This window comes from Pseudonaja textilis, chromosome 1 (genome assembly GCF_049901715.1).
Source record: "Pseudonaja textilis isolate UNSWEBS1 chromosome 1, rPseTex1.2, whole genome shotgun sequence".
NCBI lineage: Eukaryota > Metazoa > Chordata > Lepidosauria > Squamata > Elapidae > Pseudonaja > Pseudonaja textilis.
In genome coordinates this window covers 296,639,460-296,660,971 of record NC_141990.1, presented here as the reverse complement: position 1 = coordinate 296,660,971, position 21,512 = coordinate 296,639,460, and the positions used below count along the sequence as shown (strand labels likewise).

Sequence of the window (21,512 nt, the reverse complement as noted above, 5' to 3'; positions counted from 1 at the left end):
AACATGTTTCCCCACCCCTCGTTTCTTTTATTTTGAAATTTCCAGATAGGACTAGCCAACACCTTCAAGATAGACTTCGATCGCCACCTTTTTAGTTATATGGTCCGGGAAAAAAAATAGTAAAGATTTAACGTACTTTTCAACTTGAGCTTATGGGACGCATTCGAAAGACCACACCCATCTTAGCTCCGTTCGAAGAGTTGCTACCCTTGCCTCACAATTCGGAATCGCCTTTCCTAGGAGTTAATTCTGGCAATTCTTCCTCTTTATAAACGCTGCTTATTCTAAGCTGGAGCTCCAAAGCCGCTTCTTTATTCGCTGTGTTTTATGGGGATGGCGGTATACGTTAGGGGTATTCTTAACTTCATGTTTCTATAACTATGAGTGATTAGAACCTGGAGAACCCCGAGAACGTCAATTCTCAGAGATTGCGCCCCATGTTTTAAGAAAGGGAGATTCGGAAGGAAACGTGTAGGAGTCTAGTTTAGACACGGTGTTAGCCACATAAGACCCATTAAAGGTTGACGAGGAATATTTCTCTTTTTGTCGGGCTGATCCCAAGTAGAAGAGGAGAAGGAAGCATTATTTTAATCTGATCTTAACAAGTAAAACTGTTTATGACCGGTTCCTATGCACATATATTCAGCAGAAAGCGCAAAGTAAATTTTACGGAGTAGGTGACATTTAGTATGTAAATACTTAAAACAAGTAAGTGTTAAAATAAGCAAGTAAATATAAACAAGTGGGACATTCACTCTTAGAGATGTATAGGGCTTGTCACTAATATCTCGGGCTCAAGAAGAAAGGTAGACGCATAGTCGCTGGAAAATATGTTGTGTCAGTTATTAAAGAAATAAAATTCTCGGCAAAGTTATGATGGAAATTCTGACCGAGAAAATTATTCACGCGTGGAACTTCATAGCCAAGTGGCTTCCTAGGGATTTTATTTCCTGAGCTTTGCCGCGTTTTCTGTCACTTTTTTTTTTTTTAATTTTTACTTAGATTAAGTACTGGGAAACTACCTTGAGTCTCTCCAACCCGAAGTCTGGCGCCGAATGGGACTGTCGCATTTTAAATCTTCATGGTGAACAAGAATCAATGGGAGGGAGGACATGAGATCTATTTCTTAAAAAAATTTGCATGGTGGGAGGCGAGCGATAAGAACCATTGCTGTTCCTTCAAAAGCCTGAAGGCTCTTCAAATTCCTTCAGCCCACACCCAGCAGCGGATCCTTTAAGAGCCCCCCCTCCTCTTTTTCCCAAGGATTGTTTGGACAACTTTGGGAAACAGCGCGTGCGGATCTCATCTCAAGAGAAACAGCCCCCCCCCCTTTGCAGGGTGGCGGCTTCCTCTCCCACGAGGAGGTCACCCTTCTCGTGGTACCGAGTTTCGTTCTTCTGTAGCCTAACCCGGCCAAGCCCGAGTAAAAGCTGCAAAGGAGCGAGAGGGCGCGGACCGAAGAGGCGGGCGTGCAGTCGCTGGCCCTATTCGCAAAACCGTTGGGCGGTAGGCCGAGGAAGGTTGGCCGAGCGCCAGCCAGGTCGGCTTAAGCACCGGGGCACCCCCTTGCGCCGGGAATGGCTGCCAGTGAAGAACCCGGTTGGGAGCAAGTCTGAGGGGCCGGCATCACCATCGGTGCCACTATTAAAAGGAGCGCGGAGGGTGGTGGTGATTATGAAAACTTAAGTTAAAGGTAGGGCGAGGCGAGCTGGATCTGGAGAAGCTGCGTTTGGATGTCAGATTTCAGAGAAAGTTAGACGGCTGGGTAGATAAGCCAGATGACACGCAAAAGAGGAAGCAGAAACACTTGCTTATGACACCAGAAACCGGAGCTAGGGAAGCTAAATAGATACCTCAGTCCTGTTCAGCTTTACCTGGAAGAAAGTTCCCTGAATTAATGATGTCTTAATCCTGAGTAAACGTGCATTGCCGGGGCAAGAACTTTTCAAAGTCCGTCGCTGGAATAGTGGAAAAATAACTATAGAAACGTATACCTGCCTTCAGTTAAGTCGAACTGGAATAAGTCGAATTAAATTGAGTAGGACTGGGAAGGAAGGCAGGCAGGCAGGCAGGCTCCTTATAGCCTTTGAGTATGCTTACATCTCTCTTGGAAATGCAGGGGACTTATCAGCATGGGTTGGTTGTGTTCGCTTAGTTTATTAACTAAATAAGCTTGATTAACACGTTATCCTAATCCCTACTTATCTAGCTGTGTCTTATAATGACGTCGAACCCAGCTTCATGATTCAACTCATGGCGAGGGAGTTAGGAACCACAACTCTAAGCTGTACTGAATTTGGCCAACGTGTGAATGAAGTTCAGCCAGATCTCTCTCTCCTCACCATCCGCTGTCTGTTAAGCCTGATCGACGTGCGCGTAGCTAATGGCCGTCTTTCCACCGTTCTCACCCATACTGATGAATGGGCGGAGTACGGAAACTTAAAAACTGCCTGGAAGGGATAATTTCTCTTCCAACAGTAGCTCTAAATTACAAAGAAACATCATTTTTCGCTTCAGTAGTCCCAGATCAAATACAGGCTGGAGTCCACCACAAGTTGGCTTAAATTTAGTGCTGAATATAGCCAAGAGGAAATAACTTCCCAGGTCAAGCATGAGGGCTAAAGAAAGAAGAAACTGTTCTTAGTTGTTTGGGAGAGTGATAACAGTCCAAAGTGTCAGGTAAGGTCACCTGGGGAAAACTAGATTCGACTGCTGCCTTTTGGCATAGGACAGGGATCTTCAACCTTGGCAACTTTAAGCCTGGCGGACTTCAATTCCCAGCTGGCTGGGTAATTCTGGGAGTTGAAGTTCGCCAGGCTTAAAGTTGCCAAGGTTGGAGAACCCTGGTATAGGGCGCGTTAACCTCTTTATATCGTATTCGAGAACGAGTTCAGGAGTTTCATCACTTCAGCCCGCCATCCAACAACTTCTTCGAGCGCAATTAGGCGCAGCGATCTTGGCCTGTTTTCAAGTGCCTCGAACGGTGGCAGCTTAGTACCATTAAGACGTTGCAAGGCATGCTGGGTGGCAGGGCTCGGGTGGGCTGCATTTTTTTTTAGAGGAACCAATGAAATCGTGCGAGCTCAGAGATGGCGGGATCCTTTGCACGGGGTGCACTACGCGACACTTCCGCCCCCTCCCAAATGGGGCTTGTTTGTTGAGTAGTAGGCCACTGGGTAACAGTCCCAGGAACTCTTATGGAAGAGTTCGCCATATATTTTGCTCAAGGGGCGACCCTTGTTTAATCCGAATTGAAAGGCTGTATCAAGCAGTCAATTACATTTATTTAGTGACTTCTCCGTTCAGATGATGATTCAGGCTAACGGGTGAGTCTGGAGTGACCCAAGAACATGGGCATAATTGCCGGGCTTGGCTGCAGCCAAATATTAGGTACCTTAACACCCGCTTCCTATTTCAAGGGAAAATACGAACTGTAACAAGTGGAGTTTCGGTCACTTTTAACGCTTTATGGCGTGGAAACTGGGGGACATAGTGCCAGAATGGAGCTTGGGATGTATAGGTCTTACTGAATATACCTTCTGGGGTTTGTGCTTGGCTGCGTTTGGTGACATCAGCTGGCTCCGCGGTCCAGCCCAGGATGGGGGCTCGGCTGAGAGAGAGGTATGACACCCTCGGGAAAATGGAGGAGCCATGTACCCTATTCCCCCCCAACTCCAAGTTCACTCCCATGCCGTGGAAAGGAAGCAGTCATTTTGACCAGGTACTGCTACCAGGTACCTTTACTTCTAACGTCTGAAAAGTAGGACTCTTAAAACTGCTTTATTTGCAGACACCTGGTGAATGCTGGCTCCTTGATCAAAGCTGGAATGTTTCCATGAAGGAGGGGGGCTGTGGAAGACACCCATTAGCCTGAGCGACCGTCTCCATTGAAAGGTTAGGTAGAATCCCAGGCCTGCAGGCGAGACGAGGAAGTTGAGGGCGATGGCAAGGCGCGTCTGTCCCGCTGCCAAGAAACTACCCAGCTCTGGCTGTGGAAGCGCCAGGAGTCGGGTTCGGGAGGAGGGAGTCTCCCTTTGGCTTTAACCTGGCTTGCAAGCCTGCTTGCTTAGGTCAACGCCGCTTCCAGTCTGGACTAGCAGAGCCCCGGGAGTCTACAAGGATCCTTCTTCACGTAAAGTGGTGAGGCGCCTGGGAGAAAGTGAGAGTAGGGCGTGCGTGTGCGTGTCTCCCTCCGCAATCGCGATTCACATTGAGAAAAAGGGGGTGGGAGAGAAATATCTCTTTCCCCACGCAGATATTTGTGTTATTGTAAAAACTGTTGGAAATACACAGCGAAGGTGTTCTGAGCAGAGTCGGGCTGCTATTGCCGCTTCTGCCGCCGCCGGTGCTGCTGCTGCTGCCGCCACCGCCGCCAGTCTGCGTGCAGGGAAGAGAGCGAGGCAGCGTGTAGTTGAAAAGGGGGAAGTGAATGAATCTCTTTTGAGGCCAAGATCCAGCCGCCTGGAAGCTCTCCGAGCAGGTGGATCGAGCAAGGACAGGATGGATTCCGCGGACCTTGGGCGCTCGCTGCAAGCCTCATTCCGGCTGCTTCTCCGGGTTGAGCTGATCGTAGCCACCTCCAACTCTTTCCTTCCCCTTCGCTTTTCCGGAGCCAGCCTGCTTGGCTCGACTAACCCCTTTACCTACACCCTGCTTCCCCCGGGAGACGGCCGTCCCATTTGGGCCTCCTGCCAGCGGCCGGCGGCGGCGAAGATGGCCCGGGTCCTTGTCACCTCCTCCCTCTTCCTAAGACCTGAGAGACCTTTGCTGCTTGTTTTTCATAACTGGAGCGGGGACGTTTGGGGAAGAAAAAAGACATTTCCTCCCGTCTACTGGATTACTCCCCCTTTTTATTTCCCCCCTGAATCTCGTTTTGGCTGTGGCTCTGCGGAAGGCAACCTTGGCTAAGCAATCGGAGCCGCGCGTGTGCTGGGAGTGTGTTTGAGGGTGGTTCCCCCCCTTCTTGTTCTCTTGCAGGGTACAATGTTAAAAAGCCACCGCTAGTCGCCCCCAGTGCTCCTACTCTCTAGGTCTTTTTTGTCTCTAGTGCAGATTAAACGTCACGTCCGCACTTGAACTTGAATTTTATCCCATTGTACGGAGGCAGACCCAGCCATAGAGAGATTGAGCGCTCCCAGGGAACCAGGACTCCGCCATCTTCACATTGCAATATATCTCCTAGTAATAGCCAGCACTCACCCAGAAGCACTGGGGGGCTTCCTTCCTATCAAGACCTTGTGCCAAGCGAGGGGAGGGGGAAAAAAAGCACTGGTAAAAGTGGTGCGAGCAAAGCAAAGCAAAAAAAAAAAGCAAAAAAAAAAACCTCAAACAGTAGCACTTGAACTGGCAAAGAGGAGACACAGTTTGGGCTATCCCTTTAAAAAAAGCAAAGCAAAAAAGAATTCTAATTAACTCAGCAAGGGTATTTTTGTTGCATTTTTTCTCTGCGTGTGGGCAAATACCAATTTTTCTACTTTTCTGCGAGCGTGTATGCATATAATTCAATTTTCATTTCTTTTTCCTTTTTTTTTTAAAGAAAACCCTCCTGATGGAAGAAGTCCACTTTGCTTTTTCCCCCCTTCTTTTTCTTCTAACCACTCTGGAAAAATAAATGTCAGCGCTTGGTGAAGTTCAAGAAAAGATCTGGAAGCTGTGGAAAAGGAAAACAAAAACCAAACAATCAAAAAGACAGTTGTCTTATGAAAATAAAACCCAAGCCTTCCCCACTTCATTTATGATGTTTGTTTAATTGGACGAAGAACCTCATCCTGAGAACGTCAAGGGGGGAAAGTGCTGCTCTCTTTTGAGTTCTTTATTTTCTTTTTAAAAGAAGAAATCCGTCAAGAAGAGCATAGAAGAAGAGGAGGAGGAAGACGACCGCTCCCCCCCTCCTCCGCTCCCCCCTACCTAAGTCCAGCTCTCCGGGCGATGACCGTGTAAATGCCAGGGCAATGTCCCGTCGCAAGCAGGGGAACCCGCAGCACTTATCACAAAGGGAAATTATCACGCGTAAGTTGTGCCTCGCGAGGAACCGACTCTGAAAGCGAAACGTGTGTGGGGAGAAGCGAAGGGCGGGGGGGCTCGAACCCGGGTGCTATTTGAGCGCCTTGCGCGAAACTGGACAGGGAGAATTTGAGGGGCGCCGGTGGGTGGAAGAAAGTGAGGGGCTTGGAGAGTTAGGGAAGAAGGAAGGAGATTCTGGCCGCGGCGGGGATGCCTGGCAGGCTAAGGGGGACGTGCATGTCTTCTTTTTTTGGGGTGGGGGGGGCAGAACGAAGCGAAAGATGTGTGTATGCCGGGTGCCGAGCGAGGTGAGAGAGAAAGTTTGAGGGGAATTTGTAGGCAGTCGGGAGGGAGCAAGAAGGAAGAAGGCCAAAGAGCCGGCCGAGAAGGGGAAGCGAACCGGGGATGGCGGGGAAGGAGTGAGGGGTAAAGTACGGGAGCTTGAAAGAAGAGGCGAGGCGGGTCCAAAGTTGGCCGCAGTGGAAGGCAGCGGCTGCCGGGGAAGGGGAAGGTGGCTGGAGCGCGGCTGGGAGATCCGTAATGAGAACCACATGGAGGGAACGTTTGGGCCGAGGATGAAGCGGCGAGGCCGGCGTGGGGAGCTAGGAGAGGGGGAGGCGGAGGAGGAGCATGGCAGGCGAGGTGGGGGGGAGATCCAGTGATTGGGGCTGCTTCGCCCCCCCATTAGGGAAGCCCCGCTCGGTAATGGGAGATAGGACCGGACTTGGGGTGGGGAGGGATGGCGGCGATGGACAGGGAGCTGGGCAGGCTCGGAGCCTTTGGATCGACTTCTCCTACGACGAGGTCCGGCAAGCCCGGCACAAAGCGTAGGGTGGTTTTGCATACGATGGGCGTGTGGCGAGAGCCCAGGCGAAGACCGGGGGGAGGGGGAGGCAGATGTATGTGTGTATGGTGGGGGGGAGTGTGGGAATTTTTTTGGTGGGACCTCACAAAGTAATGGCAGCACCGTTTTGCAAAACGCAGCGCGCGCCAGCAGCAAGCTAGAGAAGTCCTGTGAAAAGCGCGCCACTTTCTAATCTTGCAAGAGAGCAAGGTGCTGCTAAGATCCCTATATGGCCCAAAATAATGTAAGCAGATGAGGATGGCCAAGGGGTGTAGAATGAGGTATCCACACGTTGGAGGCAAGAATGGGGGCGGGGATCCAGGACTTGGTTGTCTGGAGTCGTGGGGGTCTGGAGCTAAAGGGTCAGTGTCTCGGTTCCAGCTTCTTGTTGCAAAACCTACGGGACTGTTAAATAAAAAAATACAGCAACAACCAGCCTTTTATTTTGCATTTCTCCTTATCTTTCTTTGCTGTCCCGAATATTTTGAAATGCAATAGACACCAAACACTGTTAAAAGTGCCTTGAGGATTTGCAAAGCAGCATTGCTGTTTTTCTGCTTTGTCGCTTGGCATTTTAATAAAAACCACAGCTTAGGTGCAACATAAAGTAACTGTCCAAGAAGGAGATAGACCTGGACTAGTATTCTGGGACGTGGGATGGGGGTGGGAAAGAGGATATTGCAGAGGAGAAAAAGGAGCGAAATCAGAACCGGGAGAAATGCAAGCAGACCCCTGAGAGGAACAACTCCTTTGACGGGTTGCTGCGAGAGCCGCCGCTGCTCTCGGGGAGCTAGGCGAAGCAATGGAAGGAGGCGCGCGTCTGGGCGAGATCCGGAGAGAGGGCTGAGTTGAAGAGACTGTTGGAGGAGAAACAGCCAGGAAAGAATAGAATATGTATGCGAGATTTCTCCAAATTTAAATGAACATAAATGCACACACGGCCCTGCGTCTCCCCTCCCCCCGAGAGTCTAGGACTAGCAGCCATCTGCCAGTAGCATTTGGTGACAGCGGTCGCTCTCGGTCTTTTCTTTGTTACAGCTGATAAAAATGTTATTTGTGAGAATACATCGGAATTATATTGATTGGAGAACGAAGGCGCTCGACCTGGGATGGCGTTTGGCTCGTGAATGTTGTTTTTCTTCTCCCCTCCCCCAGCTACATTTTTTTCCTCCTTCCCCCCTCCCCCCATTTTTGCATTCCCCCCACTTTTACTACTCAGCTGCAGCAGCACCAAGGAAGAAATTCACTTGGTATCTGAGTTTAAGTTGGTTATGAGCGGGGGACTGGATGGCTGGGTTTTAAAGTGGATTTTAAATCCAAACTCAGACAAAACCTGTCACACCTTTTGGGCAAACTATTCCCCCCCCCCCCAAGAAAAACCCTAGCCAGTTTGTGAAATTCCCAAAAGGGAAGGAAACAGGAGGAGGACTTTTGGTTTGTTTTTGTTTTTACGAATTATTCCAAGGAAATCTTCTGCTTTCTGAAGAGCTCTCAGGTGGACTTTCATTTTTGATAGTAAAGAAAGTGGTGGTGGTGTGGGGGGGAGGGAAGAGAAAAAAGATAAAAGCAATCACAGATGTTGGTACTAGGAGAAGTAACAGGCTCAGTGCACACATTTTGGGAAGAAATTCAAATCTGATTTGATTTGGGAATTTCACTTTCTCTATTGTGAGGACCAACCATCATTACTTTTGAGGTTGATAACAAGGTTTGCTGGAAAGATTTGTGGAGTAGGTTTCCAGTGGTGCTGAAAAATCTTCAGGTACTTCCTTTCTTCCTCAGGTCTGCCATTCGACTTTTCAGATGGAAGGACTTTACAAAGGGTCCTGAGATAGGGCTTCTTGAATTAGGCTGTAGAAAGAAAAATCAGGGAGGTAATCGCTTGTCATGGGCACAAATGGAGGGAGCAGATGTGTATGTTTGGGTATGTGAGTAGAGATGGGGAAGAAAGACAAAAATATCAAGAAAATCTCACTCTGTTTCAACTGTCAGAACTGAGAGAGAGAGGAGAGGAAGACAGGGAGAGAGAGAGAGAGAGAGAGAGTTTCACCAAGATCTGGTTGGACCAATTTTCAGGACGGTATTAATAAATTTTTAAAGAGTAGTGTGACTAAAAAAAAGTAAAAAAACACCAAGAAGTTGGACGGGAAGCACAAACAAGGACCAAATAAATACACCAAATTCATATAAAATTCCCCTCTCCACCTGTATTTTTTCCTCAGTGAATATGAGGTGTTCTGAAAACTGCAAGTATCTGAAAGAGGAAGGATCAACCAGCTTGGCAACTGCCTTTCAAGGTGGATGGCTCTGTTAGGCAGGGATTTCTCTCTCTCCCCCCTTTCATTGGAGTGCTTTAGATTTCAGTCTCTGGATGCTGAAATAAAGATTCTTACCTTGAATGGTGAGCAGGCAGAAAGGAAAATATCTATGGCCTGAGAGAAAAAAAAATTACTGACTGATCCTGTATGATTACTCAGAAGTAAGCACCGCTAAGTTCAGTGCTGCTTAGTATCCAGTAAGTATGTATAGGATTTTCAATTTTAAGGGAACAATCCAGATGCAGTTCAGGTCAGTGGAAGGTTTTGTTGCTATCTTTCAGTGACAGCACTCTTGACTTCATTGTTATGGTATTTTAAATTTATTTATTTAGATAAATACCTCTGATTTCTCTAAATTCCTTCTTGATAAATGTATCTCACCTAATCTGTCAGTGATAGATTAATGAGTTGATGGAGGAAAAACTGGCTTGTTTTCTAGTGAAGGATTAGTGGGAAAATAGAATGAGTTGCATTTAATTTAGAAAATTAAAATGGATTATGAGGAAAATGCAGACAGAAATGTTTTAGGATTTTTCTGTAGTACATAATAATGTTAATTAGTTTTTTTACAACAGAATTTCTTGTTTAATAGCTAAAACAATAAAATTTGAGCAACAGCACTACAGCTTCAAAATGAGCTTATAAGTTAGAATGCAATTAAAGAAACCAACCATCAAAATAAATCTCATTGTAATATATAGCTGAGTCTCCTCTAAGACAGTCTTTTCAGGGTGGTGGTATAGGATTAATAATAGAATCACACCCTTGCTTTGCAAAAATAAATTTGCCAGATTTCTAGAATTCTTCTACTCAACAGGTGGCTTGCTGGTTTTCCTTTTTGGACCATGCTAATTTGAAAAATGTCATCATGATCTCAGTAAAAAGAAAATATTTTAAAGTTTTCTGTTTTTTTTTTTACTGAAAAGACTTCTCTCATCCAGAAGCAATTGAGGAAACTAACAGATATCCAAGCTAAGAGATTGGTTAAACTCAGGAATTAGTTAGAAATAAATTTGTAGAAATGGTTTAATTTCTGTATAAAATACGAGGCTGTGGCATGTGTGTGTGCAGCAGGTATTATACGCTGAATTTTATTGCTTCCTCCATTATCCACACCTCTACCTTGAATTGTACTTCATAAATTGTACAGGATGTATTTTAGTCAAAATTGCAAATGGTAAATTATTTTATGAGACCTAGTTTGGCTTTAAAACTCTATATCCCTTTTCTCTCACTAATTTTTAGACGTTGCCTAGCATTCAGTCTGCCATCTTTAGATTTCCTTTGAATGATTTAGTTTGTTTAGGAGAAATAAATACACCAAGGAATAAGGAACAGTTTTGCTTTTTGTTGATAGGCAAATACAGGGATTAATTTGTTAGGCTTATTTAAGCATCTTAGTAAGCATGGAGATACACATGCACAAGCAGAGTGGTTCATTGAAAGCCAGGTTATTGTGTGTCTTTTCTAGTTACATGGAAGTATGAGTTGAACAAAGGCTGTTCAAAAAATGAATTTGGTCTAGGTAAAGGAGGCCAAATTTTTCATGTCATCAGCTCTGGTTGGCACATTCAGCCTTCCTTATCAGAATGAAGTGGGTTTGAAGCTTGTTCCATTAGTTTAACTGAACACATAGCAAGGATTTTCTTTCCCGTTTTCTGTTGAGATTGCTCTGCACTCTCTTGTTTGTTATTACAAAATACTCTCCAAAATAAACTTTCTTAGTTTTTCAGTTGTCACATTGGTGATGATCAGTAACTTGCCTTGACAGCTAGGGGGCGCTCATAGCCTGTCTGATAGAGATTTTGTTTTCCAGCATCTGAGAAGGCAAGGCAATAATAGAGAGGAGTCGGGTTTCCATCCTTGCCTACAAAATGTTTTAGGTGTAAAGTTGTGGTATTGATTTTCATGCTGAGATCTGTATAGTACAAGATGAGAGAGATTGCAAGTTAGATAAATCTATTTTCTAAGCAAATTATGACTGATTAAACAACTCTGGCAAGATGGATGTTTTTTAATTAAAATTAGCTTTTAAAAGTGTATTTTACTGTTAGTAGCTTGTCATTACTTTCTCAATTCCAAGTTGCTTGATTAACTAAAAGCAAGGAGTAAGTCCTTCATAGATTGAGCATACATGCTCGTATATATTTATGCACAGCAAATAATTTGCCTTTTGTACACATTACATATTGAACCTGAAAGGATATTAAATGGAATGGGACTATTTTTAAATAATAAAAAAGATCAGCGAAATTGAATTGTTTAGAAGAGATTGGCCTAATGGAGCAACAGTTACTTATGCCAATATATATACATTTTCTGTGTAAAATCATATAGATGCACATTGTGAGCAACATAAATACTCTGGCCAAACTAAAAACTTTTAAAAGCTGTGTAAGTTTGTTTAGTGGTGGGAAAGAGGGATTGTATATCAACTCAGATTTCAACTCAGTTTTGAGCAGATGTTCATGTCTATCAGTTCATTAGAACAATAGTAAACAAATTGATAGGTGAATGTTGGTGAATGTTTAAGGAAACCAGATCTTACAAGGACTGCATTAGCCCATGGTATTGTTACTTATAATTGATAACTGCATATTGTTAGATTCATCTGCTACATACGTTTTATTCAAGTTACTTTTAGAGAAACCATAGTTATCAAATGTATTTAAATATTCTGTGTAGTTTTATAGCGGCAAAACCTTTCAGAAGCACCTTAATTATGATGGGTCTGAACGTTACGGAGCCATGCAAGCTTATTTTCATTGGTTTACCTTTGTTAGAATAAAATGGATGTAGAGGTTCATCATAAACAGTATAAATAATCATAAACAGTATAAAAAGTTACTTTGACAGCACGTAAGTGTAGAATTGTGTGCTTGTGATTTTTCCCAGATTCCCCTGACCAGCTTTATAGAGATTGACATCTCTTGAATCCTTTTTTGCTGAAATGTATGCCATATCATGAGTTATAAAAAGAGAATCCAGGGATACAGATTTGCCAGAAGAAAGGCATTGAAAATTTTGTAGAAGTTTGTTAGGATTGGGTTTTGTTAAATCTTTTGCAAATTTTTCTCTCATGTCAGGGTAGATATTCTCCACTGACTGTGCAGAGGGCTCTATTTGAACTTTCAAAGAGAAATAAATTAGGTCAGACAAAAGAGTAGAGCTGTCATTTAGTATACGAGAACCCTTCATTCTCAGCTAGACAGGGCCTGCAATTTATCTGATCATTTCTCCACTTCATTTAGTGTTCCCATCCAGTTTCTTCGAAGCATAGAGACAGCAGGCAGCTTATTGGACTAACTTGGAAATGAAGTGATGAGAAGATCTCTTCCCTGCCTAACATCCACTCAAACCCCCAGAATACATGTAGGCTCTAGAAAGCCTCAAATTTTGTCCCTAACAACTTGCTTCAATTTTTGGACTTCAAAAACTTTTCACAGTAATAAAAGAAAGAAAACAGTAGTTTGTAATCAAAGTATCACCAATAATATTCCACACTTGTGAAAATACTTGTTATGCCCAGCGTGTTCTTTTTATTTTGTTTCTGAGTATTCTTGCCCGCTTTTTATGTGTTCTGTTTGGTGAATTTAGTTAAAGTTAAAAGCAGTGGATAAGATTAAGAACATCTGATTTAAGAAAAATCACACAGATGCATTTTTACGAAGAAGGTCACACTACATTAGTGAGACCTTAAAACGAAGTTTTCATCAGATTGTATCTTAAGGCTTCATTTGGGCTTATGTGATTTAAGGATGCCCGAGAGATCATCCCCAAAACGGTTCTAATCTAGACAGTTAAATAGGTAGCACACCATATATTTGCATTTGTGCAGTTTCAATTTATTTCAGAGTCTTTATGTTGAAAAATTATTTGGTTATATAATCCTGCAAAGCATTGTTCGGCTTGTGCAAGACTCTAGTGCATTTAGCATAGTTCACAAGGTGGGTATATTGTTATGAATATAGCTGCATAACGATCTAGGGGAGATATGGTTAAACAGACTGGGCATTACTGACATGTAAGGAAATCTTTTAGCAGCTATTAGGATGATACTCTTCTCTTGTTTCTGCTTGATTAGTTTTATAAAATGCTCTTTATAGAATCCTTTAACATTCCCTGTTCATGTAGTACATTCTCAAAAGCATTTGCATTCGTTCTGTTCTTCCATTTTATTTTGGAAAAGTACTGTCAGTCAACTAAGTTTCAATTGTATATTGGGAATTTTGACTTTTTTTTGTTCTTCTGTACAAACATAGATTTAAAAAATGTAAAAATAGAATTGAAAACAGATAAAAGGAAGATACATCTCTTGCAGCATAGACAAGAGAAGGATAAGCAGAAGGATAGGCATAATGCAGGAATATAATTTTCTGGCAAAATAAGTATTTGGGAGTTTTATTAATGGCATGACATTCATAGGAAATGGCTTGAGTATTTTCTATAAATATATTTAGTGTTCCATTTGTAAACTTTCTGAATGCAGAAAATTTCTTGGAAAGATCTAGTGATTGGTTTCTTTTGGGAGTGCTTAAATGCTTGTTGGGAATTGTGTGTACTCATGTACAGTAAGAATGTATTGTAGGAATGTATGTGATTGCACACAGAGCATTAGCTCTACTTCGTTTCTTGTAATGCTTCTAGAATAATCTAACAAAATGTGTTGAATGTCAGAACACCCAAAACCTTTGCGTAACTTGAAAAATAACACCAATAGAATTGGGTGTAAATAATGATGATGATTTACAATTCCCTTGGAAACTACCCCCACCTTTTGTGGTGGACATTTGACAAAGATGCCTCCTGTTTTCAATCCACAGCAAAAACCACATTTTCTCACTTTTTCTCACTTGTCTATATGCTATAAATTTATAGTCTAGAAAGTCTGTTCTACTACAGCCAGTAGTACAAAAATTATCTGGATGGACTCTTTCCCATTCATATACTTGGTTTTAACTAAAACACATCTATTTACACAGGCACAAAGGAAGCTTTTTATCACAATAATATCATCTCAGTCTCTGATTTATCTGTGAAGATTTTACAGCTTTTATGGTCTGTACAAGGACCTATGTATTTTAGCCTCTCAATTGCAATAAATCTTTTTTCTTCCTTCTGCATCTTGAATAACTAGTTCATTTAGCAAAATATACAGATATTCCTGTAGGTTTTATTTAAATTAGAGAAGCAGAGTCATTTCTCAAGAAAAAAATTGAGAGAAGCAAATTAGGGTAGCACCAAGTGTTCCAGAAGTTGTTATAACATATTGTTCTATCTATACAGTTATAGCCAACACTTTGCAAGTTTTTAAGTGGTCACTATGAGACTTTGCTGGAATAATTAAACTTGTGCTAAATAATTTTATTTTTTATCCTGCCCATCCCAAATCAAACTTGTGATAGGATTAACTTGTTCTCTTAAGCCAACAAGTTCTTCAAAAGGTTTAGAGAAGGGTTTAGAAACCCACAGCCGTGTGAGTGTCTTTTGCATCTATTAATTCCAAATGAGCAATTTCAGGCAGTTTAAGCAATTCTGCTTAAAAAATTCTAGTTAATGCGGGTTCCTCCATAGTGATTGGAAATCATTCACATTTAAGTGCTTGACCAATAGTTTTGCAAAGCAGCCCAGTATAAATATGTGCATGTATGAGTCCTAAATAGAACAAGAACTGCTTGTCTTCAGTGGTCAAGACTGAAGGACAAGCAAGTTATGGAAATCTTCCCAAACGCTGCACTGTATTTGTACATACCATTTTGAAAAGTAGATTTCAGATGTTTTGTTTTCTCATTCTCTCTGCCAGCTGGGAATACTTTTAAGAAGGTGGAATAGAAACTGTTCACGTTATATATACCATACATAGTTGTAAAGCCTGCCAGCCAACAAAGATAGGCAAATTACATCTATATGCCTGGCCATATCTACATCTGAAACATATCTGAATCGAAAGGATAGTAGTAGTCTAAATTAATTAACGTTGCATAAAATGCTTCTCAGTTGCAATTATTCATTTAGTAGGAATTCACCTTGCTTTGTGGTGCTTGCTTCTGAGCAGAAATAAACTCTTAGACCTCTTACAAGTAGATTTACGGGACTCTGAGTTTGCTGAGTTGCAAATTGTGGCTGTGATGAGCCATTGTACACTATTAGATTAGTTTTGTTTTATTCACCATATTGGTCTTCAGGAAATGCCATTTCCCTTCTTTACTTTTTTGCTGATTTTACATGGGAACTAATATGCAGGTATATGAAAAAAGTATAAGTTTTTCTCCATAAGGGAAAACAAGATGTATAGGCTGTTACAATGACAAAGTTTAGATTGAGACGAATCTGCAAACAGAATTACAAATAATTAGTGGATAATGTTTTCCCTGAATTGTGGATATTTATTTTAGCATCTCCAGAATCTTCACTGAGTGATCCAGGTTTTTAATGTGCCACTATAATTCTAATGGGTGTATAGGCATAGTGATATTCCTATATACCCATTAGCAATTTAAAAGAGGGTTTATGAGCAGAATCTCAAGACAAAAGCAATTTCCTTGGTGGGTGTCTGATCATAGTTTTCAGATAGAAAGCTTTTTTTTCATGTTATCAAAATCCTTAAATTCTGGTGCAGGGCCTGGGAAAATGCGGGAGTGCATAGAGTTCCTTTGGAGGGAAAAATATGGAGCCTGTTGGATATTCCTCTGAAATTAGGATTTCCCTGTAGAGTGGTGCAGCTGGCAAATGCTGCTTGATTCATCAATACATCATTACAAAGCGCAGCCAGATATAGTTAATCTACAGTCCGCTCATCTAGGTCTGCAGAGATTTACATCGTAACCAACATTACGGTACCTATGATGATTGCAGCACCTGCTTAACACCTAAGCAGCACATAGTATCAGCCCATTTCTATTGGCTTCTGGCTCTGAGAAAGTTGTGATATTGCACAGAACCTTGGTGTCCTTATTGGCAAGCATGGAAAAGAGAGTGCATTATAACTTGCCATTAATTTTTAAAGAAGGGCAGAATAATGAATTCTTATAAGAATTCCTAAAAAAGCATTATTCAACTCCATCTTTTTTACAATAAAAAAGTAAGAATTTTTCTTTTCTCCACGATAGATGATAAGATTAGAGGAAAAAAGGAGTATTAGATGTCCAACTATTTCCTCTCTCCTTTAAAAAGTTTACAGTTCTGCAAGAAAAAAAATAAAGTATTTTGAAACAAAACAGAGCTCTTTGCAAATTACATTTTAAGAATAAAAATATGACCACACTGATGGGAACACATTGTGAGATAACTGACTGTTGTCTGATGACTGCATGGAGGCAGACTTGGTTTTGTTTTGTGTCAATTGGTACAGGAAGTCATCCTCCGCCAAAAAGTCATCATCCTTCCTTTTGCTGTTTTCATGAAAAGTTTGGAGATTGTAAAAAATAGGCAAATAAATTTAGCGAATATTTTTACTCATAACAGTAAACAGTGTGGCATGCACATTATGTATGCAGAATTATTAACTTACTCACTGGCTGTACCGATGCATTTAATTCAGCTGTAAATCAAAAAAAGAAGAAACCCCCCCCCAGGCATCTTGATTCAAACTGCATAGGAGCTAAAAAGTTTGCATTTGTGTCTGATTGTTTCCTGATTCATATCTAATACCTCTCTTTTTTATAATGCTCCTAAACTGATTTCTTCTCCTTCTGCAAGCAAGGCGTGTATTAATGTGTAGTTTATTGTATCTTCAATTGCCCAACTGTAAATACGTTAACATTACTGAAAGAAAAGGGTTAGTGGAGCTGGTTTGCAAACCCCTGATTAAGAATGGAGTAACTATTAAGCCACTTAACTATGTATGCTTCAGTCAGATGGAATGAAAACCTTTTGATGCTACAAATTGTATTGGAAGAAAACATACACTTTGGAACGATAAGCAGTTAGTTTTGACAGGATGTGTTACCCAGCTTTAATGAAGACAAGTCCTTTTAATTTAATAACATCTGGCCTGTTTGATTTTTAAATATATTTTACACGATTGTTATAATTCTACTATTTGATTTTAAAAAAAAAAAATATCTTAATTATAGAACATTATTATCCTAAGTGTGGTTATATAGGGTCTCCAAATTTACAGAATTAAATTTAAGTTCAATTGAATTTAGTAACAGAAAATAGGTTTTGAATGTGTGCCTTGGTGGATATGTTCAAACAGTGTGGTTGAAGATTTGAATTATTATATTGGGTAAAAAAAACTGTCTTAATGCCTTTTGTGTGTTTGTCTACAAATGTGTGTGTGTATGTGTGTGTGTGTGTGTGTGAAGAAAAATCAGGAGTGATTTTGCTCTCTCTTGCTAATGGATTTGTCAGGACCTAATATTTATTGTCATTTTTGAATTCATGAATGTAGCCTAGAAGAGCTAAGGCAAACATAGTCTAAAACTGTAGAAGGTCTCGTGCATTACCATACTAGAGCATAACATGCTCATCTTGGATTATTGCCTTTGGCTGTTTTTTATGGAAGTTCCATTGAAGTTAAAAACTGTTTATTTTAGGAGGGGTGTCTTGTGGTATTGCCCCTTCAGTCCTCAGTTGGGTGACGCAGTCTGAATTTACTGCTTTTAGATGAGATCATGTAATTTTGAAACAAAAACCGGTTTACATCTCTATTTCTACATGAACCCATACAGAGCTGTACTGCATTTGCTTTTTGCTTTTTTAAATGAATAAATGGCCAGTTTTTTTAAAAAAAATGTCACCATGTTTTCATTTATTTTATGCATGGAAAAACTTCAAGTTCTCATCAAATTCTGATCACAGATGTTCATATTTTTCTTGACTAATTTGGGTAATGTACATAAGCATATATACTGTGTGTACATCAGTGTATAAAATTATATGCTTGCTATTATATATTAGATTTCATTAGATAGTAAGCTGCTTTTTAAGCTTCCTTTATTGTTTCACCAATATATTGATAACTAACAATCAGATTTTTTAGTTCTGTAATGATTATTGCTGTGTATTTTTTTGGCTTTTGTTGCTATTTTTGGTTACCTTTTCTTAATTCTATTCTACTTTCAAAGTAGAATACGATTCTGTGAGTTAAATTTTTAACTATTATTACTGAAGAAAGACCCCATTTACTCTGGAGTATATCTATCAACATTACTCATTACTTTTACCTGCTCCCGATAATTTAATCTGCAATAATACTGCAATTCTATACTTGGTTCCCTGGGAATAAGCCTCCTTAACTTCAGCAGAGCTTACTTGTATGTAGATATGTATAGGACTGCACTATTCCACTTATCAGCATAGCTTTCTGCCTGGGTTATTAAATTTAATCAGAATTAAAATGACTGCTTAAATAACTTCCATTGATTTCTTTGAAAATAGCAACGATAATTTGAGAGGGAATTTTGCGCAAAGAGGAAATATAAAGCTGATTTTCTAAAACGTGATAGCTCCAGAGAATGAAAAATTACTGTGTGTGTGTACTGTGCACACCATTTACTTGGGTGAGAGTAAAGGGGAGAAGATTTAGATAAATGGGGACACACAGACTTACTAATCGTGATGAGATGCTAATGAGACTTGCGTAGCACAGGATGTCAAGATAGCCAAATAAAACAGGAAAATTGATGACTTTAAGAATGTTTGATTTCTAAATTGTCTTGCAAACCGGGGAAATTGATTTTTTTTTTAAATATATTCAATCCGACAGACTTTTCTTTTTTTATAAAAATATCAGCTACAGGCAGTTGAAGGAGATTTTGAAATTTCAACCAATATGAGGTCTGGAAGGTTGGTTACTTTGAATTTTTCTACTCCTTCCTCCCCTCTTGTTTGCTTTTCTTTTTTAAATTTTTTTTATGAATGAACAGTATCTCCTACATCATAAAGTTAAGAAGCTTGAAAACTCCCCTCCCATTCCATATTAAAAGGCATACACAATTAGCCTATTGTAATTTCAGCCACATGTCTCACTTTAGCAAGCAGTGATGTTAAGGAAATGCCAAGACACATTTTTAGAATTTTATCTATTTTCTGACTTCCATTCATTATGCTCCTTATTTGTGCCTAGGTTCATTTCTGGCTCTTCCGATCCTTTTACCTTATCTTCCTTTGTGTGTGCGTGTTTTAATATTTTGACACTGTGCTCCCACCTAATAGGAATTCTTTTTGAGAAAGGATGCATATGTTGTCTAAAGGAGTCTTTTCACAGCCCTCGGTTTTTCCTTTCCCTTTTGGCTCTAAAATTATGTATATGTAATTGGTAATTAAAGGTGCAAGCTCTCTTCAATATAAACAGTATTGCTCAATGTTAGATCATTAAAGGGAACAGAAGCACTAAATAATTACCTTTTGCATTGTGACAAACCGTTCGCACAGAAATCCACTCACTTCCCGCTCAGCACTAGGGTTATGATTACATTTTCACGATGGCAAAAGAGTCCTTTCATAAAATAAATTGGTAAATTAATTACGTTGCATTGTCTACCAGCCTCTTTTAAAGTAAACTTTGAGGAAAGGATGGAGGGAAAGTAATTAATGGGTTTCACACACCATGCATTATGCCTAGTGTTTGAGTTACCTAGTGGATTAATTTGGCTACAAGTAAGTACAGGAAACTCAGAAGCTTTCATGCATGCATCTCCTATTCCTTAGGCTGACTTCTTGTTCATCCACCTCCATTAATTGTAACAAGAAGGCAGTTAGCGTGGGTTTAATCTGAAGTACTATGAATCCAACAAAGCCCAAGTTCTGATGCATTCAGTTATTTTTCTTACATGCATACCTCCTATGTAAAAATGGCAAAACTGCATTTGACTACATTCATATACTAATTGGCAATATTTTTTCAGAAACAGGAATTAGATGCCTTTTGATCTAATTAAAACTGGGGGGATTAGCCTCCTGGTTAGATAGTTTCCCTTTTATTATTAGAAAACAAAAAAAAATCAAATAAAAATAAATAGCAGTTTTAAGAACTGCCTAGGCGAATTTCCCATTCGGTTCAGGGATTGCAATTCAGAAGTATGACAAATGTTTTACATTGTCCTGCTGCTTTTAGATCTCCAGGAAATTTGGAAACAAATCACCAATGCCAGTATTTCCATGTGTTCATTTTTTTCCCCTGCGGAGTTTCACTATTCCCTTCTCTTGATAAAACTTCAATGGCTCATCTCTTTTATTTACATGTCGTTAATTCACTGTGCATTGATCAGGCCAAATGATAAAATTCTTGTTAGAGCAAAACCCTGCCAGCCATTGGGAATTGTGCCTGATTGAGGTTCATATTTCGTGTGGTTTTGCAGTTAGCCTGCTTTAGAAAACAAAACAAAACAAAACAAAAGTTTATTGCACCCTACTAATATCGTGAACTAGCTATATTAAGTACATTATTATCTTCTGCAAACACAAGATTGTCCCAAAATTCTAGTTATATTAAGTAATGAGAGGATATCACACATAATAGTGTTGGTATCCAATAGTTAATAACAAGTAAAGAAATAACTATCAAAATGTTGAGCATTCTGAAGGCTATCTATATAAATAAAATTTGATCAGTGCAGACCATGGTGTGAATTGAATTGGGAATCAACTCTTTCCCATTTAATTTTCAATATTTTAAGATAATATTTATGGACTGAAGTTGAGAACTGTTAATTGAGCAAATTTCATTTTCTTTCAGCTAATAAGTTGGATGGCATTATATTTTAACCAAATAAATTTGAACTGAAATGTTTTTTTAAAATGTTTGATATTTTCATCAGTTTGTCTTTTGGTTCTTTATAAAAGGATTCTCTGAACCTGGAAGCATGGTTTAGCTGTTAATGTTTTCCTGAGAAAATTAAAGTCATTTTAAGGAAACCTAACTGTGTGAAAGCCTGTTTTCATGGGTGGCATTTGAGAGACTGAATCTAGGGAGCCATTCATTCTGGACAAACGCCATGATACATCCACAAACCAGTCTATAAGCTCAGCGTGCATTCTCAGATGGGGCATTAAAAAATCAGCCAGAGATTGCAGGTGTGGGATGGGGTACATTTTCATTCTTGATTGTGTGGCTTGGCAAGTTGGGGTACCATTTTCCCCACCTGAGCATTTAAGAAATGTAGGGGACAGAACAAAGCACGATCAGTGTGTTTTGGGTGTGGGATCAGTTCTCTGCCTTTTCTCTTAAGGCAAATGGACGTGTCACTTTTTGCTGCTTGTAGACCTCAGGCTTGCTTTGTGGGTAGGGTTGATAGAGACAGTCTTCCTGCTCAAGACAAGCCCAAAATCTTGTGACTGTCTTGTGCTGCCTTCCCAGAGATTGCAGACATCAGGAACCACAGAAACTTGTTCTCTAAACT

The 21,512-nt window shown here is 40.6% G+C and overlaps 1 protein-coding gene across 7 annotated transcripts in view; it reads left to right on the top strand.

Moving 5' to 3' along the window:
- The first annotated feature begins 3,997 nt into the window (after nt 1–3,997).
- The window catches only part of BCL11B (BCL11 transcription factor B), a 165,920-nt gene continuing 148,405 nt past the window's right edge, over nt 3,998–21,512 (top strand). For 2 of the 7 annotated variants that reach the window (XM_087922160.1, XM_087922161.1), the window contains exons 1-2: nt 4,023–4,140; nt 5,537–6,009. In XM_087922160.1, the coding sequence (XP_087778286.1) occupies nt 5,952–6,009 (58 nt within the window). In that variant the 5' untranslated portion in view covers nt 4,023–4,140; nt 5,537–5,951. Of the gene's footprint in view, nt 4,141–5,105; nt 6,010–21,512 lie in introns of those variants that run through there. The other 5 variants (XM_026716967.2, XM_026716969.2, XM_087922162.1 and 2 more) reach the window with 4 other exon arrangements.